This window comes from Pleurodeles waltl, chromosome 3_1 (assembly GCF_031143425.1).
Source record: "Pleurodeles waltl isolate 20211129_DDA chromosome 3_1, aPleWal1.hap1.20221129, whole genome shotgun sequence".
Lineage (NCBI taxonomy): Eukaryota > Metazoa > Chordata > Amphibia > Caudata > Salamandridae > Pleurodeles > Pleurodeles waltl.
The window spans coordinates 8,610,817-8,637,070 of record NC_090440.1 but is presented as its reverse complement, the minus strand read 5'-3'; the positions used below and the strand labels follow the sequence as shown (position 1 = coordinate 8,637,070).

Genomic DNA, 26,254 nt, shown 5'->3' with positions numbered 1-26,254 from the left:
TGACATGGTCAGGTGGGACTGAATTGACATGGTCAGGTGGGAATGAGTTGCCATGGTTGGGTGGGACTGAGTTGACATGGTCGTGTGGGAATGAGTTGCCATGGTTAGGTGAGTTGACATGGTCAGGTGGGAATGAGTTGCCGTGTTTGGGTGAGACTGAGTTGACATGGTTAGGTGGGACTGAGTTGACATGGTTAGGTGGGACTGAGTTGACATGGTCAGGTGGGACTGAGTTTACGTAGTCGGGTGGGACTGAGTTGACATGGTCAGGTGGGACTGAGTTGATATAATTGGGTGGGACTGAGTTGACATGGTCGGGTGGGACTTAGTTGACATGGTCAGGTGGGACTGAGTTGATATAGTCGGGTGGGACTAAGTTGACATGGTTAGGTGGGATTGAGTTGACATGGTCGGGTGGGAATGAGTTGCCATGTTTGGGTGGGAATGAGTTGCCATGGTTGGGTGGGACTCAGTTGACATTGTTGGGTGGTACTGAGTTGATATAGTGGAGTGGGACTGAGTTGACACGGTCAGGTGAGACTGAGTTGATATAGTCGGGTGGGACTGATTTGACATGGTTAGGTGGGACAGAGTCGACATGGTCGGGTGGGACTGATTTGACATGGTTCGGTGGGACTCAGTTGACATGGTCGGTGGGACTGAGTTGACATGGTCGGGTGGGACTGAGTTGACATGGTTAGGTGGGACTGAGTTGACATGGTCAGGTGGGACTGAATTGATATGGTCAGGTGGGAATGAGTTGCCATGGTTGGGTGGGAATGAGTTGCCATGGTTGGGTGGGAATGAGTTGCCATGGTTGGGTGGGACTCAGTTGACATAGTCGGGTGGAACTGAGTTGACATAGTTAGGTGGGACTGAGTTGACATGCTCAGGTGAGACTGAGTTGATATAGTCGGGTGGGACTGATTTGACATGGTTAGGTGGGACTGAGTTGACATGGTTGGGTGGGACTGAATTAACTTGGTCGGGTGGGACTGAGTTGACATGGTCGGGTGGGAATGAGTTGCCATGGTAAGGTGGGACTGAGTTGACATGGTCGGGTGGGAATGAGTTGCCATGGTTGGGTGGGAATGAGTTGCCATGGTTGGGTGGGACTCAGTTGACATAGTCGGGTGGAACTGAGTTGACATAGTTAGGTGGGACTGAGTTGACATGCTCAGGTGAGACTGAGTTGATATAGTCGGGTGGGACTGATTTGACATGGTTAGGTGGGACAGAGTCGACATGGTCGGGTGGGACTAATTTGACATGGTTCGTGGGACTGAGTTGACATGGTCGGGTGAGAATGAGTTGCCATGGTTGGGTGGGAATGAGTTGCCATGGTTGGGTGGGACTCAGTTGACATTGTCGGGTGGGACTGAGTTGATATAGTGGAGTGGGACTGAGTTGACACGGTCAGGTGAGACTGAGTTGATATAGTCGGGTGGGACTGATTTGACATGGTTAGGTGGGACAGAGTCGACATGGTCGGGTGGGACTGATTTGACATGGTTCGGTGGGACTGAGTTGACATGGTCGGGTGGGACTGAGTTGACATGGTCGGTGGGACTGAGTTGACATGGTTAGGTGGGACTGAGTTGACATGGTCAGGTGGGACTGAATTGATATGGTCAGGTGGGAATGAGTTGCCATGGTTGGGTGGGACTGAGTTGACATGGTTGGGTGGGACTGAGTTGACATGGTTGGGTGGGACTGAATTGACTTGGTCGGGTGGGACTGAGTTGACATGGTCGGGTGGGAATGAGTTGCCATGGTAAGGTGGGACTGAGTTGACATGGTCGGGTGGGAATGAGTTGCCATGGTTGGGTGGGAATGAGTTGCCATGGTTGGGTGGGACTCAGTTGACATAGTCGGGTGGAACTGAGTTGACATAGTTAGGTGGGACTGAGTTGACATGCTCAGGTGAGACTGAGTTGATATAGTCGGGTGGGACTGATTTGACATGGTTAGGTGGGACAGAGTCGACATGGTCGGGTGGAACTAATTTGACATGGTTCGTGGGACTCAGTTTACATGGTCAGGTGAGACTGAGTTGATATAGTCGGGTGGGACTGATTTGACATGGTTAGGTGGGACTAAGTTGACATGGTCGGGTGGGACTCAGTTGACATGGTTAGGTGGGACTAAGTTGACATGGTCAGGTGGGACTGAGTTGACATGGTTAGGTGGCACTGAGTTGACATGGTTAGGTGGGACTGAGTTTACGTAGTCGGTGGGACTGAGTTGACATGGTCAGGTGGGACTGAGTTGATATAATTGGGTGGGACTGAGTTGACATGGTTGGGTGGGACTTAGTTGACATGGTCAGGTGGGACTGAGTTGATATAGTCGGGTGGGACTAAGTTGACATGGTTAAGTGGGACTGAATTGACATGGTTGGGTGGGAATGAGTTGCCATGGTTGGGTGGGAATGAGTTGCCATGGTTGGGTGGGACTCAGTTGACATTGTCGGGTGGAACTGAGTTGACATGGTCAGGTGGGAATGAGTTGCCATGTTTGGGTGAGACTGAGTTGACATGGTTAGGTGGGAATGAGTTGCCATGTTTGGGAGAGACTGAGTTGACATGGTTAGGTGGGACTGAGTTGACATGGTTAGGTGGCACTGAGTTGACATGGTTAGGTGGGACTGAGTTTACGTAGTCGGTGGGACTGAGTTGACATGGTCAGGTGGGACTGAGTTGATATAATTGGGTGGGACTGAGTTGACATGGTTGGGTGGGACTTAGTTGACATGGTCAGGTGGGACTGAGTTGATATAGTCGGGTGGGACTAAGTTGACATGGTTAAGTGGGACTGAATTGACATGGTTGGGTGGGAATGAGTTGCCATGGTTGGGTGGGAATGAGTTGCCATGGTTGGGTGGGACTCAGTTGACATTGTCGGGTGGAACTGAGTTGAAATGGTTAGGTGGGACTGAGTTGACATGGTCAGGTGAGACTGATTTGATATTGTGGAGTGGGACTGAGTTGACAATGTTAGGTGGGACTGAGTTGACACGGTCAGGTGAGACTGAGTTGATATAGTCGGGTGGGACTGATTTGACATGGTTAGGTGGGACTGAGGTGACATGATCGGGTGGGACTGATTTGACATGGTTAGGTGGAACTGAGTTGACATGATCGGGTGGGACTGAGTTGACATGGTTAGGTGGGACTGAGTTGACATGATCGGGTGGGACTGATTTGACATGGTTAGGTGGGACTGAGTTGACATGATCGGGTGGGAGTGAGTTGACACGGTCAGGTGAGACTGAGTTGATATAGTCGGGTGGGACTGATTTGACATGGTTAGGTGGGACTGAGTTGACATGATCGGGTGGGACTGATTTGACATGGTTAGGTGGGACTGAGTTGATATGATCGGGTGGGACTGAGTTGACACGGTCAGGTGAGACTGAGTTCATATAGTCGGGTGGGACTGATTTGACATGGTTAGGTGGGACTGAGTTGACATGATCGGGTGGGACTGATTTGACATGTTTGGGTGGGACTGAGTTGACATGATCGGGTGGGACTGAGTTGACATGGTTAGGTGGGACTGAGTTGACATGATCGGGTGGGACTGAGTTGACATGGTCGGGTGGGACTGAGTTGACATGGTTAGGTGGGACTGAGTTGACATGGTCAGGTGGGACTGAATTGATATGGTCAGGTGGGAATGAGTTGCCATGGTTGGGTGGGACTGAGTTGACATGGTTGGGTGGGACTGAGTTGACATGGTTGGGTGGGACTGAATTGACTTGGTCGGGTGGGACTGAGTTGACATGGTCGGGTGGGAATGAGTTGCCATGGTAAGGTGGGACTGAGTTGACATGGTCGGGTGGGAATGAGTTGCCATGGTTAGGTGGGACTGAGTTGACATGGTCAGGTGGGACTGAATTGATATGGTCAGGTGGGAATGAGTTGCCATGGTTGGGTGGGACTGAGTTGACATGGTTGGGTGGGACTGAGTTGACATGGTTGGGTGGGACTGAATTGACTTGGTCGGGTGGGACTGAGTTGACATGGTCGGGTGGGAATGAGTTGCCATGGTAAGGTGGGACTGAGTTGACATGGTCGGGTGGGAATGAGTTGCCATGGTTGGGTGGGAATGAGTTGCCATGGTTGGGTGGGACTCAGTTGACATAGTCGGGTGGAACTGAGTTGACATAGTTAGGTGGGACTGAGTTGACATGCTCAGGTGAGACTGAGTTGATATAGTCGGGTGGGACTGATTTGACATGGTTAGGTGGGACAGAGTCGACATGGTCGGGTGGAACTAATTTGACATGGTTCGTGGGACTCAGTTTACATGGTCAGGTGAGACTGAGTTGATATAGTCGGGTGGGACTGATTTGACATGGTTAGGTGGGACTAAGTTGACATGGTCGGGTGGGACTCAGTTGACATGGTTAGGTGGGACTGAGTTGACATGGTCAGGTGGGACTGAGTTGACATGGTTAGGTGGCACTGAGTTGACATGGTTAGGTGGGACTGAGTTTACGTAGTCGGTGGGACTGAGTTGACATGGTCAGGTGGGACTGAGTTGATATAATTGGGTGGGACTGAGTTGACATGGTTGGGTGGGACTTAGTTGACATGGTCAGGTGGGACTGAGTTGATATAGTCGGGTGGGACTAAGTTGACATGGTTAAGTGGGACTGAATTGACATGGTTGGGTGGGAATGAGTTGCCATGGTTGGGTGGGAATGAGTTGCCATGGTTGGGTGGGACTCAGTTGACATTGTCGAGTGGAACTGAGTTGACATGGTCAGGTGGGAATGAGTTGCCATGTTTGGGTGAGACTGAGTTGACATGGTTAGGTGGGAATGAGTTGCCATGTTTGGGTGAGACTGAGTTGACATGGTTAGGTGGGACTGAGTTGACATGGTTAGGTGGCACTGAGTTGACATGGTTAGGTGGGACTGAGTTTACGTAGTCGGTGGGACTGAGTTGACATGGTCAGGTGGGACTGAGTTGATATAATTGGGTGGGACTGAGTTGACATGGTTGGGTGGGACTTAGTTGACATGGTCAGGTGGGACTGAGTTGATATAGTCGGGTGGGACTAAGTTGACATGGTTAAGTGGGACTGAATTGACATGGTTGGGTGGGAATGAGTTGCCATGGTTGGGTGGGAATGAGTTGCCATGGTTGGGTGGGACTCAGTTGACATTGTCGGGTGGAACTGAGTTGAAATGGTTAGGTGGGACTGAGTTGACATGGTCAGGTGAGACTGATTTGATATTGTGGAGTGGGACTGAGTTGACAATGTTAGGTGGGACTGAGTTGACACGGTCAGGTGAGACTGAGTTGATATAGTCGGGTGGGACTGATTTGACATGGTTAGGTGGGACTGAGGTGACATGATCGGGTGGGACTGATTTGACATGGTTAGGTGGAACTGAGTTGACATGATCGGGTGGGACTGAGTTGACATGGTTAGGTGGGACTGAGTTGACATGATCGGGTGGGACTGATTTGACATGGTTAGGTGGGACTGAGTTGACATGATCGGGTGGGAGTGAGTTGACACGGTCAGGTGAGACTGAGTTGATATAGTCGGGTGGGACTGATTTGACATGGTTAGGTGGGACTGAGTTGACATGATCGGGTGGGACTGATTTGACATGGTTAGGTGGGACTGAGTTGATATGATCGGGTGGGACTGAGTTGACACGGTCAGGTGAGACTGAGTTCATATAGTCGGGTGGGACTGATTTGACATGGTTAGGTGGGACTGAGTTGACATGATCGGGTGGGACTGATTTGACATGTTTGGGTGGGACTGAGTTGACATGATCGGGTGGGACTGAGTTGACATGGTTAGGTGGGACTGAGTTGACATGATCGGGTGGGACTGAGTTGACATGGTCGGGTGGGACTGAGTTGACATGGTTAGGTGGGACTGAGTTGACATGGTCAGGTGGGACTGAATTGATATGGTCAGGTGGGAATGAGTTGCCATGGTTGGGTGGGACTGAGTTGACATGGTTGGGTGGGACTGAGTTGACATGGTTGGGTGGGACTGAATTGACTTGGTCGGGTGGGACTGAGTTGACATGGTCGGGTGGGAATGAGTTGCCATGGTAAGGTGGGACTGAGTTGACATGGTCGGGTGGGAATGAGTTGCCATGGTTGGGTGGGAATGAGTTGCCATGGTTGGGTGGGACTCAGTTGACATAGTCGGGTGGGACTCAGTTGACATGGTTAGGTGGGACTGAGTTGACATGGTCAGGTGGGACTGAGTTGACATGGTTAGGTGGCACTGAGTTGACATGGTTAGGTGGGACTGAGTTTACGTAGTCGGTGGGACTGAGTTGACATGGTCAGGTGGGACTGAGTTGATATAATTGGGTGGGACTGAGTTGACATGGTTGGGTGGGACTTAGTTGACATGGTCAGGTGGGACTGAGTTGATATAGTCGGGTGGGACTAAGTTGACATGGTTAAGTGGGACTGAATTGACATGGTTGGGTGGGAATGAGTTGCCATGGTTGGGTGGGAATGAGTTGCCATGGTTGGGTGGGACTCAGTTTACATTGTCGGGTGGAACTGAGTTGACATGGTCAGGTGGGAATGAGTTGCCATGTTTGGGTGAGACTGAGTTGACATGGTTAGGTGGGAATGAGTTGCCATGTTTGGGTGAGACTGAGTTGACATGGTTAGGTGGGACTGAGTTGACATGGTTAGGTGGCACTGAGTTGACATGGTTAGGTGGGACTGAGTTTACGTAGTCGGTGGGACTGAGTTGACATGGTCAGGTGGGACTGAGTTGATATAATTGGGTGGGACTGAGTTGACATGGTTGGGTGGGACTTAGTTGACATGGTCAGGTGGGACTGAGTTGATATAGTCGGGTGGGACTAAGTTGACATGGTTAAGTGGGACTGAATTGACATGGTTGGGTGGGAATGAGTTGCCATGGTTGGGTGGGAATGAGTTGCCATGGTTGGGTGGGACTCAGTTGACATTGTCGGGTGGAACTGAGTTGACATGGTTAGGTGGGACTGAGTTGACATGGTCAGGTGAGACTGATTTGATATTGTGGAGTGGGACTGAGTTGACAATGTTAGGTGGGACTGAGTTGACACGGTCAGGTGAGACTGAGTTGATATAGTCGGGTGGGACTGATTTGACATGGTTAGGTGGGACTGAGTTGACATGATCGGGTGGGACTGATTTGACATGGTTAGGTGGAACTGAGTTGACATGATCGGGTGGGACTGAGTTGACATGGTTAGGTGGGACTGAGTTGACAGTATCGGGTGGGACTGATTTGACATGGTTAGGTGGGACTGAGTTGACATGATCGGGTGGGAGTGAGTTGACACGGTCAGGTGAGACTGAGTTGATATAGTTGGGTGGGACTGATTTGACATGGTTAGGTGGGACTGAGTTGACATGATCGGGTGGGACTGATTTGACATGGTTAGGTGGGACTGAGTTGACATGATCGGGTGGGACTGAGTTGACACGGTCAGGTGAGACTGAGTTCATATAGTCGGGTGGGACTGATTTGACATGGTTAGGTGGGACTGAGTTGACATGATCGGGTGGGACTGATTTGACATGTTTGGGTGGGACTGAGTTGACATGATCGGGTGGGACTGAGTTGACATGGCTAGGTGGGACTGAGTTGACATGATCGGGTGGGACTGAGTTGACATGGTCGGGTGGGACTGAGTTGACATGGTTAGGTGGGACTGAGTTGACATGGTCAGGTGGGACTGAATTGATATGGTCAGGTGGGAATGAGTTGCCATGGTTGGGTGGGACTGAGTTGACATGGTTGGGTGGGACTGAGTTGACATGGTTGGGTGGGACTGAATTGACTTGGTCGGGTGGGACTGAGTTGACATGGTCGGGTGGGAATGAGTTGCCATGGTAAGGTGGGACTGAGTTGACATGGTCGGGTGGGAATGAGTTGCCATGGTTGGGTGGGAATGAGTTGCCATGGTTGGGTGGGACTCAGTTGACATAGTCGGGTGGAATTGAGTTGACATGGTTAGGTGGGACTGAGTTGACATGGTTAGGTGGGACAGAGTCGACATGGTCGGGTGGGAATGAGTTGCCATGGTTCGGTGGGACTCAGTTGACATGGTCGGATGGGACTGAGTTGACATCGTTAGGTGAGACTGAGTTGACATGGTGAGGTGGAACTGAATTGACATGGTCAGGTGGGAATGAGTTGCCATGGTTGGGTGGGACTGAGTTGACATGGTTGGGTGGGAATGAGTTGCCATGGTTGGGTGGGACTGAGTTGACATGGTCGGGTGGGACTGAGTTGCCATGGTTAGATGAGTTGACATGGTCAGGTGGGACTGAGTTGACACGGTCGGGTGGGAATGAGTTGCCATGTTTGGGTGGGACTGAGTTGACATGGTTAGGTGGGACTGAGTTGACATGGACAGGTGGGACTGAGTTGATATAGTCGGGTGGGACTGAGTTGACATGGTCAGGTGGGACTGAGTTGATATAATCGGGTGGGACTGAGTTGACATGGTTAGGTGGGACTGAGTTGACATGGTCAGGTGGGACTGAGTTGATATAGTCGGGTGGGACTAAGTTGACATGGTTAGGTGGGACTGAGTTGACATGGTCGGGTGGGAATGAGTTGCCGTGTTTGGGTGGGAATGAGTTGCCATGGTTGGGTGGGACTCAGTTGACATGGTTGGGTGGGACTGAGTTGACATGGTCAGGTGGGACTGAATTGATATGGTCAGGTGGGAATGAGTTGCCATGGTTGGGTGGGACTGAGTTGACATGGTTGGGTGGGACTGAGTTGACATGGTTGGGTGGGACTGAATTGACTTGGTCGGGTGGGACTGAGTTGACATGGTCGGGTGGGAATGAGTTGCCATGGTAAGGTGGGACTGAGTTGACATGGTCGGGTGAGACTGAGTTGATATAGTCGGGTGGGACTGATTTGACATGGTTAGGTGGGACAGAGTCGACATGGTCGGGTGGGACTAATTTGACATGGTTCGTGGGACTCAGTTTACATGGTCAGGTGAGACTGAGTTGATATAGTCGGGTGGGACTGATTTGACATGGTTAGGTGGGACTAAGTTGACATGGTCGGGTGGGACTCAGTTGACATGGTTAGGTGGGACTGAGTTGACATGGTCAGGTGGGACTGAGTTGACATGGTTAGGTGGCACTGAGTTGACATGGTTAGGTGGGACTGAGTTTACGTAGTCGGTGGGACTGAGTTGACATGGTCAGGTGGGACTGAGTTGATATAATTGGGTGGGACTGAGTTGACATGGTTGGGTGGGACTTAGTTGACATGGTCAGGTGGGACTGAGTTGATATAGTCGGGTGGGACTAAGTTGACATGGTTAAGTGGGACTGAATTGACAAGGTTGGGTGGGAATGAGTTGCCATGGTTGGGTGGGAATGAGTTGCCATGGTTGGGTGGGACTCAGTTGACATTGTCGGGTGGAACTGAGTTGACATGGTCAGGTGGGAATGAGTTGCCATGTTTGGGTGAGACTGAGTTGACATGGTTAGGTGGGACTGAGTTGACATGGTTAGGTGGCACTGAGTTGACATGGTTAGGTGGGACTGAGTTTACGTAGTCGGTGGGACTGAGTTGACATGGTCAGGTGGGACTGAGTTGATATAATTGGGTGGGACTGAGTTGACATGGTTGGGTGGGACTTAGTTGACATGGTCAGGTGGGACTGAGTTGATATAGTCGGGTGGGACTAAGTTGACATGGTTAAGTGGGATTGAATTGACATGGTTGGGTGGGAATGAGTTGCCATGGTTGGGTGGGAATGAGTTGCCATGGTTGGGTGGGACTCAGTTGACATTGTCGGGTGGAACTGAGTTGACATGGTTAGGTGGGACTGAGTTGACATGGTCAGGTGAGACTGATTTGATATTGTGGAGTGGGACTGAGTTGACAATGTTAGGTGGGACTGAGTTGACATGGTCAGGTGAGACTGAGTTGATATAGTCGGGTGGGACTGATTTGACATGGTTAGGTGGGACTGAGTTGACATGATCGGGTGGGACTGATTTGACATGGTTAGGTGGAACTGAGTTGACATGATCGGGTGGGACTGAGTTGACATGGTTAGGTGGGACTGAGTTGACATGATCGGGTGGGACTGATTTGGCATGGTTAGGTGGGACTGAGTTGACATGATCGGGTGGGAGTGAGTTGACACGGTCAGGTGAGACTGAGTTGATATAGTCGGGTGGGACTGATTTGACATGGTTAGGTGGGACTGAGTTGACATGATCGGGTGGGACTGATTTGACATGGTTAGGTGGGACTGAGTTGACATGATCGGGTGGGACTGAGTTGACACGGTCAGTTGAGACTGAGTTGATATAGTCGGGTGGGACTGATTTGACATGGTTAGGTGGGACTGAGTTGACATGATCGGGTGGGACTGATTTGACATGTTTGGGTTGGACTGAGTTGACATGATCGGGTGGGACTGAGTTGACATGGTTAGGTGGGACTGAGTTGACATGATCGGGTGGGACTGATTTGACATGGTTAGGTGGGACTGAGTTGACATGATCGGGTGGGACTGAGTTGACATTGTTAGGTGGGACTGAGTTGACATGATCGGGTGGGACTGATTTGACATGGTCGGGTGGGACTGAGTTGACATGGTCGGGTGGGACTGAGTTGACATGGTCGGGTGGGACTGAGTTGACATGGTCGGGTGGGAATGCACACCCTGGGTATGGTGGTCAGATGCACATGCTCTGAGGATCTAAGGATGTGACCTCTGCACGCTGGGGAGCCAATGGAACAGCAGATAACAGGCTTATGACCATGCAGAGCTTGAAAGGCCATTACCATCATCTGGAGGTGAAAGGTCACAGGCAGCGGTTCATATGGCACAAGGGATGACACGCATGGGATGGTACCTTAGTCTTGTCTGGCAGGCATATTGTGCCCTGTATATTGTGTACAATGATTACTCGCCCTCCCTGTCAGTACCCTGTATCTGCTGGTCTGCTTGCTGCAGTGCTGGGGGTCTCCGGGCGCAGACAGGGTGCTCCGGATTACCCCCACCCCACCAGTATCGGTACCCTGTATCTACTGGTCTGTTTGCTGGAGTGCTAGGGGTCTCCCAGTGCAGACAGGGTGCTCCGGATTACTCACCCCCGGTATCGGTACCCTGTATCTGCTGGTCTGTTTGCTGCAGCGCTCGGGTCTCCCAGTGCAGACAGGGTGCCCCGGATTACTCGCCCCAAGTATCGGTACCCTGTGCCTGCTGGTCTGTTTGCTGCAGTGCTAGGGGCCTCCCAGTGCAGACAGGTTGCTTCGGATTACTCACCCCCAGTATCGGTACCCTGTATCTGCTGGTCTGTTTGCTGGAGTGCTGGGGGTCTCCAGGCACTGACATGGTTCTCCGGATTACTCACCCCCAGTATCGGTACCCTGTATCTGCTGGTCTGTTTACTGGAGTGTTGGGGGTCTCAGGGCACAGACATGGTGCTCCAGATTATTTGCGCCCCACCCCAGTATCGGTACCCTGTATCTGCCGGTCTGTTTGCTGCAGTGCTAGGAGTCTCCGGGCGCAGATATGTTGCTCTGGTTACTCGCCCGATGTCTGTACTATGTATCTGAGGGGGGTCTCCAGGCGCAGATATGATCCTCGGGATTACTCACCCGATGTCTGTACCCTGTACCTAACGGGGTCCTCAGGCGCATGGTGCTCCGTATTACTCACCCCCAGTATCGGTACGCTGTGCCTGCTGGTCTGCTTGCTGCAGTGCTGGGGGTCTCTGGGCGCAGACATGGTACTCCGGATTACCCCCCCCCCAAGTATCGGTACCTTGTATCTACTGGTCTGTTTGCTGCAGTGCTGGGGGTCTCCGGGTGCAGACATGGTGCTCCGGATTACCCCCCCCCCAAGTATCGGTACCCTGTATCTACTGGTCTGTTTGCTGCAGTGCTGGGGGTCTCCGGGTGCAGACATGGTGCTCCGGATTACCCCCCCCCCCCAAGTATCGGTACCCTGTATCTACTGGTCTGTTTGCTGCAGTGCTGGGGATCTCTGGGTGCAGACAGGGTGCTCCGGATTACCCCCCCCAAGTATCGGTACCCTGTATCTACTGGTCTGTTTGCTGCAGTGCTGGGGGTCTCCGGGTGCAGACATGGTGCTCCGGATTACCCCCCCCCCCAAGTATCGGTACCCTGTATCCACTGGTCTGTTTGCTGCAGTGCTGGGGGTCTCCGGGTGCAGAAATGGTGCTCCGGATTACCCCCCCCCAAGTATCGGTACCCTGTATCTACTGGTCTGTTTGCTGCAGTGCTGGGGATCTCCGGGTGCAGACAGGGTGCTCCGGATTACCCCCCCCCAAGTATCGGTACCCTGTATCTACTGGTCTGTTTGCTGCAGTGCTCGGGGTCTCCCAGTGCAGACAGGGTGCTCCGGATTACTCACCTCCGGTATCAGTACCCTGTATCTATTGGTCTGTTTGCTGCAGTGCTGGGGATCTCCGGGTGCAGACAGGGTGCTCCGGATTACCCCCCCCCCAAGAATCGGTACCCTGTATCTACTGGTCTGTTTGCTGCAGTGCTCGGGGTCTCCCAGTGCAGACAGGGTGCTCCGGATTACTCACCCCCAGTATCAGTACCCTGTATCTACTGGTCTGTTTGCTGCAGTGCTGGGGGTCTCCCAGTGCAGACAGGGTGCTCCGGATTACTCACCCCCAGTATCAGTACCCTGTATCTACTGGTCTGTTTGCTGCAGTGCTGGGGGTCTCCGGGCGCACACATGGTGCTCCGGATTACTCGCCCCCAGTATCAGTACCCTGTATCTACTGGTCTGTTTGCTGCAGTGCTGGGGGTCTCCGGGTGCAGACATGGTGCTCCGGATTACCCCCCCCCCCCCAAGTATCGGTACCCTGTATCTACTGGTCTGTTTGCTGCAGTGCTGGGGGTCTCCGGGTGCAGACATGGTGCTCCGGATTACTCACCCCCAGTATCAGTACCCTGTATCTACTGGTCTGTTTGCTGCAGTGCTGGGGATCTCCGGGTGCAGACATGGTGCTCCGGATTACCCCCCCCCCAAGTATTGGTACCCTGTATCTACTGGTCTGTTTGCTGGAGTGCTGGGGGTCTCTGGGCGCAGACAGGGTGCTCCGGATTACCCCCCCCCAAGTATCGGTACCCTGTATCTACTGGTCTGTTTGCTGCAGTGCTGGGGATCTCCGGGTGCAGACAGGGTGCTCCGGATTACTCGCCCCCGGTATCAGTACCCTGTATCTACTGGTCTGTTTGCTGCAGTGCTGGGGGTCTCCGGGTGCAGACATGGTGCTCTGGATTACTCACCCCCAGTATCAGTACCCTGTATCTACTGGTCTGTTTGCTGCAGTGCTGGGGATCTCCGGGTGCAGACATGGTGCTCCGGATTATCCCCCCCCCCCAAGTATTGGTACCCTGTATCTACTGGTCTGTTTGCTGGAGTGCTGGGGGTCTCTGGGCGCAGACAGGGTGCTCCGGATTACCCCCCCCCAAGTATCGGTACCCTGTATCTACTGGTCTGTTTGCTGCAGTGCTGGGGGTCTCCGGGCGCACACATGGTGCTCCGGATTACTCGCCCCCAGTATCAGTACCCTGTATCTACTGGTCTGTTTGCTGCAGTGCTGGGGGTCTCCGGGTGCAGACATGGTGCTCCGGATTACCCCCCCCCCCCAAGTATCGGTACCCTGTATCTACTGGTCTGTTTGCTGGAGTGCTGGGGGTCTCTGGGCGCAGACAGGGTGCTCCGGATTACCCCCCCCCCCAAGTATCGGTACCCTGTATCTACTGGTCTGTTTGCTGCAGTGCTGGGGATCTCCGGGTGCAGACAGGGTGCTCCGGATTACTCGCCCCCGGTATCAGTACCCTGTATCTACTGGTCTGTTTGCTGCAGTGCTGGGGGTCTCCGGGTGCAGACATGGTGCTCCGGATTACTCACCCCCAGTATCAGTACCCTGTATCTACTGGTCTGTTTGCTGCAGTGCTGGGGGTCTCCGGGTGCAGACAGGGTGCTCCGGATTACCCCCCCCCCCAAGTATTGGTACCCTGTATCTACTGGTCTGTTTGCTGGAGTGCTGGGGGTCTCTGGGCGCAGACAGGGTGCTCCGGATTACCCCCCCCCAAGTATCGGGACCCTGTATCTACTGGCCTGTTTGCTGCAGTGCTGGGGGTCTCTGGGCGCAGACATGGTACTCCGGATTACCCCCCCCCCCCCAAGTATCGGTACCCTGTATCTACTGGTCTGTTTGCTGCAGTGCTGGGGGTCTCTGGGCGCAGACATGGTACTCCGGATTAGCCCCCCCCCCCAAGTATTGGTACCCTGTCTCTACTGGTCTGTTTGCTGCAGTGCTGGGGGTCTCCCAGTGCAGACAGGGTGCTCCGGATTACTCACCCCCAGTATCGGTACCCTGTATCTGCTGGTCTGTTTGCTGCAGTGCTGGGGGTCTCCGGGCGCACACATGGTACTCCGGATTACCCCCCCCCAAGTATCGGTACCCTGTATCTACTGGTCTGTTTGCTGCAGTGCTGGGGGTCTCTGGGCGCACACATGGTGCTCCGGATTACTCGCCCCCGGTGCCAGTACCTTGTGCTGATGCTGCTGCTTTGGGGGTTCCGAAGGTGCTAGAAGTGCACAGTGTTGCTGATGCTGACGGAAACTGTTCGATTCTGTCCCTCAGATGCTCACTCAAGATGCAGTGATGATGTGGTTTCAAATGCCACACAAATACATACATGCATACATACAAACATAACGCAAATACATACATATGTACATACAGACACTCATACATACATGCATACATACAAACATAACGCAAATACATACATATGTACATTCAGACACTCATACATACATGCATACATACAAACATAACGCAAATACATACATATGTACATTCAGACACTCATACATACATGCATACATACAAACATATATACATACGCAAATACATACATACGTCCATACATACGTACATACATACAAACGTACACACATCTATACATACACACATACATATGTACATACACACATATGTACATGCACACATAAATGCAAAAAAGATGAGAGAAGTTTGGATAGTTCCCAAGTTTACGTGGAGAGGAGCTCCAGTGCGGAGCACCCTATGACACCAGGGACCAGATGTGGAACCGTTTTGCATGGCACAAACTGCGAAATTCGCAGTTTGTGCCATGCAAAACGGGCATCGCGATGCACATTCTCATTTTGCGAGTCGGTAGCGACTTGCAAAATTGGAATGCGACTCGGAAATAGGAAGGGGTGTTCCCCTTCCTATTTGCGAGTCGCACCGCAATGCAGAATTGCTTTGTGACCGCGAACGCGGTCGCAAAGCAATTCGCAGTTAGCACCCATGTGAAGTGGGCGCTAACTCATTCGCAAAAGGGAAGGGGTCCCCATGCCAAAAATATTTTTGCAGAACAGGTAGTGGTACAATGGACCACTGCCTACTCTGAAAAAATTAAGCCAAATGGTTTCATTTTCCAGAGTGTATTGCAACTCGTTTTCCTTTAAGGAAAATGGGCTGCAATACAAAAAATTAAAAAAAACTGCTTTATTGAAAAAGCAGTCACAGACATGGTGGTCTGCTGTCTCCAGCAGGCCACCATCCCTGTGAGTGCAGGGATTCGCAAGGGGGTCGCAAATTAATATTAATGAGGTGGGTCTTTGCGACCCCCTTGCGATTCGCAGATGGTATCAGGGATACCATTCTGCATATGGGATTGCGACTCGCAAATTGCGACTCGCAATCCCAAACTTACCTACATCTGGCCCCAGCTACACTCTAAATTTCTCACCTCAAATATCTGTTTTCCTGGCAAAGTCTTTAAGTGCCAGTGCCATCCACGCTGAGGTAGAAAGGGACAGAGTCATTTGCCATTTATGAAGACAAGTCTCTAATCATAGGACTAGCGCAGTGCCATGCATGCCAAGCTCTAAAATGACGATCGCTTTACAGCACTCCAGGCACAGTACTTCAGCTTCAGATTGGTAAATACCACCCATTATAGCTCTTCAGAGAGGTTTAGCTCTGTCCAGACACAAGGGAGCACCCAGTATAAGTCAAAGCAATACCCTTTCAGGCTTAGAGTCATCCATAAATTATTAAAAAAAGAAGAGAGAACTCTGGGTAGTTCCCAAGTATAGGTGGAGAGCAGTTCCAGCCTGAAAGGGTTTTGCTTTGACTTATACTGGGTGCTCCCTTGTGTCTGGACAAAGCTAAACCTCTCTGAAGAGCTCTAATGATAGCAAATCTGTTATGGGTTGCTTTTGTTTATTTCAGGTTGGCTTGGATTGCATTTTACCAATTCAATGCTGTAATATTGTGCCAGGTGTGGTGAAAGGCGTTTGTCATTTACATTTTGGTAATGATGCACTGTGCTAATCCTATACTTAAAGAACTTGCTGTATAAATGGCAAAAGACTTTGGGGGTCATTCCGACCGCCGGGGACGGAGGAAGCACCGCCAACAGGCTGGCGGTGCTTCAGGGGCAATTCTGACCGCGGCGGTAAAGCCGCGGTCAGAAAAGGGAAACCGGCGGTTTCCCGCCGGTTTTCCCCTGCCCCAGGGAATCCTCCACGGCGGCGCTGCAAGCAGCGCCGCCATGGGGATTCCGACCCCCTTCCCGCCAGCCTGTTCCTAGCGGTTTACACCGCCAGGAAGAGGCTGGCGGGAACGGGTGTCGTGGGGCCCCTGGTGGCCCCTGCAGTGCCCATGCCACTGGCATGGGCACTGCAGGGGCCCCCTAACAGGGCCCCATTAAGATTTTCAGTGTCTGCAAAGCAGACACTGAAAATCGCGACGGGTGCCACTGCACCCGTCGCACACCAGCAACTCCGCCGGCTCCATTCGGAGCCGGCTTCATCGTTGCTGGGGCTTTCCTGCTGGGCGGGCGGGCGGCCTTTTGGCGGTCGCCCACCTGCCCAGCGGGAAAGTCAGAATGACCGCCGCAGTCATTTGACCGCGGTACGGTCTTCTGGCGGTCTCCGCCCGCCGGGGTCGGAATGACCCCCTTTGTCCCATTCTAGCTCTGGTGCTTTGCACTGAGCTAATCTGATGCTTAAAAACTTTGCTAGAAAAACAGACATTTGAGGTGAGTAAATCCAGAGTGTCGCTGGTGCGGGAGCTGCTCTCTGCCCATGTTTGGGAACTACCAGAGTTCTCTCTTCTTTTTTTGCATAATTTATGCACACATCCATACGTACATACATGCATGCATACATGACTAGCCTCAGCGGTGCCTCAGGGTTTTATGTGGGAGTGTTCACCTGGAGGGACTCTCAATGTTTATCATGTTATCAAAATATTCTGTTACTGCCACCCACTGCCTAAGTCACTCTATATAGACCCTTGTATTTAAGATCTTCAAGGAGCTTCAGCCATACCTGCCAATGTGCGAGATGGTGATCCTGTCGTTGGGGATGACCTGGGTCCCGTTTTTGACCCAGATGCCCTTCACATTCTCGTCAGACACCTCACACTTGAAGACGGCCTGGTCCCGGGCCCTCACCGTCAGGTCTGCCACACTCTGGAGGACTTCTAGCTGCTTCTCTGGAGATGGAGAGAGGCCAAAAGTCCATGTCAGGGGGTCAGTGGTCACTCCTGGCACAGAAAGAACCCTTCTACTTCCAGGGGAGGACAGCCTGCCTCTAGGTGCTAGAGGTACTCCTCAGAGGCTTACGCTGGATTCCACAGAGACCTGCTCTGAACGCCACTGGGGCCTACCCTGGACTCCCATGGACCTACCCTGGGCTGCCCTGGGCCTACCCTGGACTCCCATGCTCTGACCCTGGACTCCCATGGACCTACCCTGGGCTGCCCTGGGCCTACCCTGGACTCCCATGCTCTGACCCTGGACTCACATGGGGCCTACCCTGGGCTGCCCTGGGCCTACCCTGGACTCCCATGCTCTGACCCTGGACTCACATCGGGCCTTACCTAAACGCCCATTGGCCTACCCTGGACTCACATGCTCCGACCCTGGACTCACATGGGGCCTACCCTGGGCTGCCCTGGGCCTACCCTGGACTCCCATGCTCTGACCCTGGACTCCTATGGACCTACCCTGGGCTGCCCTGGGCCTACCCTGGACTCCCATGCTCCGACCCTGGACTCACATGGGGCCTACCCTGGACCCACAGGTGTACAGGCAGAGGGACGCTGACCCCCTGTGGTGCTGCCAGAATGGCCTGGGCCCCCAGGCATTAGGCAGATGGGTGCTGCCCTCCTGTCCCTGTGGTGAGTGAAGTGGACACCCAGGTGTGCTGGGAGGGGCATGAACCGCTGTGGTGAGTGATGTAAACCCCAGGTGCGCTGGCAAAGGGGCGCTGACCCCCTGTGTTGAGTGGTGTGGACCCCCAGGTGTGCTGGCAGAGGGGCGCTGACCCCCTGTGTTGAGTGGTGTGGACCCCCAGGTGTGCTGGCAGAGGGGCGCTGACCCCCTGTGTTGAGTGGTGTGGACCCCCAGGTGTGCTGGCAGAGGGGCGCTGACCCCCTATGTTGAGTGGTGTGGACCACCAGGTGTGCTGGCAGAGGGGTGCTGACCCCCTATGTTGAGTGATGTGGACCCCCAGGTGTGCTGGCAGAGGGGCGCTGACCCCCTGTGTTGAGTGGTGTGGACCCCCAGGTGTGCTGGCAGAGGGGTGCTGACCCCCTGTGTTGAGTGGTGTGGACCACCAGGTGTGCTGGCAGAGGGGCGCTGACCCCCTGTGTTGAGTGGTGTGGACCCCCAGGTGTGCTGGCAGAGGGGTGCTGACCGCCTATGTTGAGTGGTGTGGACCCCCTTGTGTGCTGGCAGAGGGGTGCTGACCCCCTATGTTGAGTGGTGTGGACCACCTGGTGTGCTGGCAGAGGGGTGCTGAACACCTATGTTGAGTGGTATGGACCACCAGGTGTGCTGGCAGAGGGGCGCTGACCCCCTGTGTTGAGTGGTGTGGACCCCCAGGTGTGCTGGCAGAGGGGTGCTGACCCCCTATGTTGAGTGGTGTGGACCACCAGGTGTGCTGGCAGAGGGGTGCTGACCGCCTATGTTGAGTGGTGTGGACCACCAGGTGTGCTGGCAGAGGGGCGCTGACCCCCTGTGTTGAGTGGTGTGGACCCCCAGGTGTGCTAGCAGAGGGGCGCTGACCCCCTATGTTGAGTGGTGTGGACCACCAGGTGTGCTGGCAGAGAGGCGCTGACCGCCTATGTTGAGTGGTGTGGACCCCCAGGTGTGCTGGCAGAGGGGTGCTGACCGCCTATGTTGAGTGGTGTGGACCCCCAGGTGTGCTGGCAGAGGGGCACTGACACCCTGTGTTGAGTGGTGTGGACCCCCAGGTGTGCTGGCAGAGGGGTGCTGACCGCCTATGTTGAGTGGTGTGGACCCCCTTGTGTGCTGGCAGAGGGGTGCTGACCCCCTATGTTGAGTGGTGTGGACCACCAGGTGTGCTGGCAGAGGGGCGCTGACCCCCTGTGTTGAGTGGTGTGGACCACCAGGTGTGCTGGCAGAGGGGCGCTGACCCCCTGTGTTGAGTGGTGTAAACCCCAGATGTGCTGACAGAGGGGTGCTGACTCCTTGTTTTGAGTGGTGTGGACCCCCAGGTGTGCTGGCAGAGGGGTGCTGAACGCCTATGTTGAGTGGTGTGGACCACCAGGTGTGCTGGCAGAGGGGTGCTGAACGCCTATGTTGAGTGGTGTGGACCACCAGGTGTGCTGGCAGAGGGGCGCTGACCCCCTGTGTTGAGTGGTGTGGACCACCAGGTGTGCTGGCAGAGGGGTGCTGACCCCCTATGTTGAGTGGTGTAAACCCCAGGTGTGTTGGCAGAGGGGCGCTGACCCCCTGTGTTGAGTGGTGTGGACCCCCAGGTGTGCTGGCAGAGGGGCGCTGACCTCCTGTGTTGAGTGGTGTGGACCCCCAGGTGTGCTGGCGGAGAGGTGCTGACCCCCTGTGTTGAGTGGTATGGACCCCCAGGTGTGCTGGCGGGGGGGTGCGGACCCCCTGTGTTGAGTGGTGTGGACCCCCAGGTGTGCGTGCAGAGGGGCGCTGACCCCCTGTGTTGAGTGGTGTGGACCCCCAGGTGTGCTGGCAGAGGGGCGCTGACCCCCTGTGTTGAGTGGTGTGGACCACCAGGTGTGCTGGCAGAGGGGCGCTGACCCCCTGTGTTGAGTGGTGTGGACCACCAGGTGTGCTGGCAGAGGGGCGCTGACCGCCTGTGTTGAGTGGTGTGGACCACCAGGTGTGCTGGCAGAGAGGCACTGACCCCCTGTGTTGAGTGGTGTGGACCCCCAGGTGTGCTGGCAGAGGGGCGCTGACCCCCTATGTTGAGTGGTGTGGACCACCAGGTGTGCTGGCAGAGGGGCGCTGACCGCCTATGTTGAGTGGTGTGGACCACCAGGTGTGCTGGCAGAGGGGCGCTGACCCCCTGTGTTGAGTGGTGTGGACCACCAGGTGTGCTGGCAGAGGGGTGCTGACCCCCTATGTTGAGTGATGTGGACCCCCAGGTGTGCTGGCAGAGGGGCGCTGACCGCGTATGTTGAGTGGTGTGGACCCCCAGGTGTGCTGGCAGAGGGGCGCTGACCCCCTGTGTTGAGTGGTGTGGACCCCCAGGTGTGCTGGCAGAGGGGCGCTGACCGCCTATGTTGAGTGGTGTGGACCACCAGGTGTGCTGGCAGAGGGGCGCTGACCCCCTGTGTTGAGTGGTGTAAACCCCCAGGTGTGCTGACAGAGGGGTGCTGACTCCTTGTGTTGAGTGGTGTGGACCCCCAGGTGTGGTGGCAGAGGGGTGCTGACCGCCTATGTTGAGTGGTGTGGACCACCAGGTGTGGTGGCAGAGGGGTGCTGACCCCCTATGTTGAGTGGTGTGGACCACCAGGTGTGGTGGCAGAGGGGTGCTGACCCCCTATGTTGAGTGGTGTGGACCCCCAGGTGTGCTGGCAGAGGGGTGCTGACCCCCTGTGTTGAGTGGTGTGAACCCCAGATGTGCTGACAGAGGGGTGCTGACTCCTTGTGTTGAGTGGTGTGGACCCCCAGGTGTGCTGGCAGAGGGGTGCTGACCGCCTATGTTGAGTGGTGTGGACCCCAAACTCCCAGTGTTGAGTGGTGTGGACCCCCAGGTGTGCCAGAGGCCCCTTACCTTCCACCATGAGCTCAGCCACGGACTCGCCGCCGTTGGTCATGACCTTGTAGTGCCCAGTGTCCTCCTTGGTCGCCTCATTGATGATCAGGTAATGTTTCTTGCCATCTTTCTTGAATCGATACTTGAAGGTCTCTTCCCTTGTCAGCTCCACTCCATCCTTCTCCCTGAAACAACAATGTTCATGGTCACCCAATAATGCTGTTACCTGGGCCTCTGCTGGGTGGAGGTTTAGGGGCACCCTTCCTTGCTGCCCCCCCTCCCCCACGCTCTGCCAAGTTCTGATTCATAAGCACCCAAGACTGCTATTACCAGAGACTCAGCTGGGTTTCAAGTAGAACCTATCCTCGCTTGAACTATACTGCACAAGACCAGGATACTTACTACACTGGCACCGTACTGCACCCTCGGTTGAACTATGCTGCACAAGACCAGGATACTTGCCCAACACCAGGATACTTACTACACTGGCACCGCACTGCACCCTCGCCTGGCCTACACTGCACAAGACCAGGATACTTACTAAACTGGCACCGCACTGCACCCTCGCTTGAACTATACTGCACAAGACCAGGATACTTACTACACTGGCACCGCACTGCACCCTCGCTTGATCTATACTGCACAAGACAGGATACTTACTACACTGGCACCGCACTGCACCCTCACCTGACCTACACTGCACAAGACCAGGATACTTACTAAACTGGCACCGCACTGCACCCTCGCTTGAACTATACTGCACAAGACCAGGATACTTACTACACTGGCACCGCACTGCACCCTCGCTTGATCTATACTGCACAAGACAGGATACTTACTACACTGGCACCGCACTGCACCCTCACCTGACCTACACTGCACAAGACCAGGATACTTACTAAACTGGCACCGCACTGCACCCTCGCTTGAACTATACTGCACAAGACCAGGATACTTACTACACTGGCACCGCACTGCACCCTTGCTTGAACTATACTGCACAAGACCGGGATACTTACTACACTGGCACCGCACTGCACCCTCGCTTGAACTATACTGCACGAGACCAGGATAGTTACTACACTAGCACAGCACTGCACCCTCGCCTGACCTACACTGCACAAGACCAGGATACTTGCTACACTGGCACCGCACTGCAACCTCACTTGAACTATACTGCACAAGACCAGGAAACTTACTAAACTGGCACCACACTGCACCCTCGCTTGAACTATACTGCACAAGATCAGGATACTTAATACACTGCCACCACACTGCACCCTCGCCTGACCTACACTGCACAAGACCAGGATACTTACTACACTGGCACTGCTCCCTCGCTTGATCTACACTGTACAAGACCAGGATACTTACTAAACTGGCACCACACTGCACCCTCCCTTGACCAATACTGTGCAAGAAAAGGATACTTACTAAACTAGCACTGCACTGCACCCTTGCTTGAACTATACTGCACAAGACCACGATACTTACTACACTGGCACCGCACTGCAGGATATTTACTAAAGTGACACCGCGCTGCACCCTTGCTTGAACTATACTGCACAAGACCAGGATACTTACTACACTGGCACCGCAATGTACCCTCGTTTGAACTATACTGCAGAAGACCAGGATACTTACTACACTGGCATCGCACTGCACCCTCGCTTGGACTATCCTGCACAAGACCAGGATACTTACTACACTGGCACTACACTGCAGGATATTTACTAAACTGGCACCGCACTGCACCCTTGGTTGAAATATACTGCACAAGACCAGGATACTTACTAAACTCGCACCGCACTCCACCCCGACTGAACTATACTACATAAGACCAGGATACTTACTACACTGGCACCACACTGCACCCTTGCTTGAACTATACTGCACAAGACCAGGATACTTACTACACTGGCACCGCACTGCACCCTCACCTGACCTACACTGCACACGACCAGGATACTTAATACACTGGCCCTGCACTGCAGGATACTTAGTAAACTGACACCGCACTGCACCCTCGCTTGAACTATACTGCACAAGACCAGGATACTTACTAAACTGGCACCGCACTGCAGGATACTTACTAAACTGGCACTCCACTGCACCCTCGCTTGAACTATACTGCACAAGACCAGGATACTTGCTGAACTGGCACCGCACTGCACCCTCGCCTGACCTATACTGCACAAGACCAGGATACTTACTACACTGGCACCGCACTGCATCCTCGCTTGAACTATACTGCACAAGACCAGAATACTTAGTAAACTGGCACTGCACTGCACTCTCGCCTGACGTATGCTGCATAAGACCAGGATACTTACTAAACTGGCACCGCATTGCACCCTCGCCTGACCTACACTGCACAAGACCAGGATACTTACTACACTGGCACCGCACTGCACACTTGTCTGAGCTGCACTGCACAAGACCAGAATACTTACTACACTGGCACCGCACTGCACACTTGTCTGAGCTGCACTGCACAAGACCAGGATACTTACTACACTGGCACCGCACTGCACCCTCGCTTATACTATACTGCACAAGACCAGGAGACTTACTACACTGGCACCACACTGCACCCTCGCTTGAACTATACTGCACAAGATCAGGATACTTACAAAACTGGCACAGCACTGCACCCTCATCTGACCTGCACTGCACAAGAGGGGGCTTCTTACTGAACTGGCACGGCACTGCACCCTCATCTGACCTACACTGAACAAGACCGGGATAGTTACTAAACTGTCACCACACTGCACCCTCATCTGACCTACAGTGCACAAGGCCGGGATACTTAATAAAGTGTCACCGCACTGCACCCTCATCTGACCTACACTGCACAAGACCGGGATACTTACTGAACTGGCACCTCACTGCACCCTCATCTGACCTACACTGCACAAGACCGGGATACTTACTAAACTGGCACGGCACTGCAACCTCATCTGACCTACACTGCACAAGACTAGGATACTTAATAAAGTGTCACCGCACTGCAACCTCATCTGACCTACACTGCACAAGACCGGGATACTTAATACAGTGGCACCGCACTGCACCCTCATCTGACCTACACTGCACAAGACTTGGATACTTGCTGCACTGGCACAGCACTGCACCCTCATCTGACCTACACTGCACAAGACCGAGATACTTACCAAATTGGCACCGCACTGCACCCTCATGTGACCTACACTGTACAAGACCGGGATACTTACTGAACTGTCACCGCACTGCACCCTCATCTGACCTACACTGCACAAGACCGGGATACTTACTGAACTGTCACCGCACTGCACCCTCATCTAATCTACACTGCACAAGGACGGGAAACTTACTGAACTGTCACCGCACTGCACCCTCATCTGACCTACACTGCACAAGAGCGGGATACTTACTGAACTGTCACCGCACTGCACCCTCATCTAATCTACACTGCACAAGGACGGGAAACTTACTGAACTGTCACCGCACTGCACCCTCATCTGACCTACACTGCACAAGAGCGGGATACTTACTGAACTGTCACCGCACTGCACCCTCATCTAATCTACACTGCACAAGGACGGGAAACTTACTGAACTGTCACCGCACTGCAACCTCATCTGACCTACACTGCACAAGACCGGGATACTTAATACAGTGGCACCGCACTGCACCCTCATCTGACCTACACTGCACAAGACTTGGATACTTGCTGCACTGGCACAGCACTGCACCCTCATCTGACCTACACTGCACAAGACCGAGATACTTACCAAATTGGCACCGCACTGCACCCTCATGTGACCTACACTGTACAAGACCGGGATACTTACTGAACTGTCACCGCACTGCACCCTCATCTGACCTACACTGCACAAGACCGGGATACTTACTGAACCGTCACCGCACTGCACCCTCATCTAATCTACACTGCACAAGGACGGGAAACTTACTGAACTGTCACCGCACTGCACCCTCATCTGACCTACACTGCACAAGAGCGGGATACTTACTGAACTGTCACCGCACTGCACCCTCATCTAATCTACACTGCACAAGGACGGGAAACTTACTGAACTGTCACCGCACTGCACCCTCATCTGACCTACACTGCACAAGACCGTGATACTTACTGAACTGGCACCGCACTGCAGGGGTGATGGGGGTGTCAAGGGTCTTCCTCAGAGGAATGAGGGAGCTGGGGGAGATTTGCAGAGAGGGATATAGGAATATGCGAGGGGTGAGATCCAGCGAGGAGTGAGTTGCGGACAGGAGTAAGTTCTGGGCTTTACCTTTTTTTTTCCAGGACTGGCAGCTGATTGGTGGGTACCTCGCCTGACAGGTGGTTGGGTGGGGGGGGGGGGGGGGGGTGATCATGCTGGGACTGACATGCGTGAGGGCGGCGCCGTCTCTTACCATTTCACCGGAGCTCCCTCCTCTGACACCTCGCACTCGAACTCGACTCTCTCTCCCACCGTCACCATCTGGTCCTCCAGGGGGCGCGTGATCAGAACTGGGGGCTCTGGGGAGGAAGCGAGAGGGAGACCCAAGATCACAACAAGTGTCAGCGAGGGAGGCAAGAGTCAGAGAATACTCACTCACGACTGAACGTTTGTCCTCAGCCATGAAGTCTGGGAGACCCCTTGTACCTGCAGCCTGGGCCCTAGGAGGGGAGTGAGTTCTGGGGGAGAGTCAGCTCTGGGGAGGAGTGAGTTCCTGAGAGATTTGCTTTCTATACAAAAGTGTGGAAAATGACTCAGACTTCCCACGGGAAATGAACCCTTGGGGGGGGGGGCGGGAACATGCCGGACGTTGCAGAGGGACTGAATGTCAAAGTGGAATGAAGTCTACATAGAACTGAGTTCTGCCAGGGAAGATCGCCTAGGAGCGACTTTGAAGAGAAGTAAGTTCTGGAAGAGTCGAGGAAGGTGTGACCTTCATTCCTCCTTTCACCCTTCCATCCGTCCATCCTTTCACCCTTCCACCAGTCCATAATTTTACCCCTCTAACCGTCCATCCTTTCACCCTTCTACCCGTCCATCCTTTCATCCTTCCATTCATCCATCTGTTCATTCTGAAGCCTGACATCCTTTCACCCTTTTCTTCTTCACGTTTCCTTCCCCCTCCGGTCCTTTCATT

General features: G+C 53.8%; 1 protein-coding gene across 1 annotated transcript in view; it reads right to left on the bottom strand.

Moving 5' to 3' along the window:
• Positions 1 to 26,254, bottom strand: part of MYBPC3 (myosin binding protein C3) — a 337,466-nt gene that overhangs the window by 170,446 nt on the left and 140,766 nt on the right. The window contains exons 16-18 of the mRNA XM_069221629.1: positions 25,532 to 25,637; positions 21,134 to 21,300; positions 17,408 to 17,573 (exon numbers count right to left, since the gene is read on the bottom strand). Coding sequence (XP_069077730.1) covers positions 17,408 to 17,573; positions 21,134 to 21,300; positions 25,532 to 25,637 — 439 coding nt within the window. The remainder of the gene's footprint in view (positions 1 to 17,407; positions 17,574 to 21,133; positions 21,301 to 25,531; positions 25,638 to 26,254) is intronic.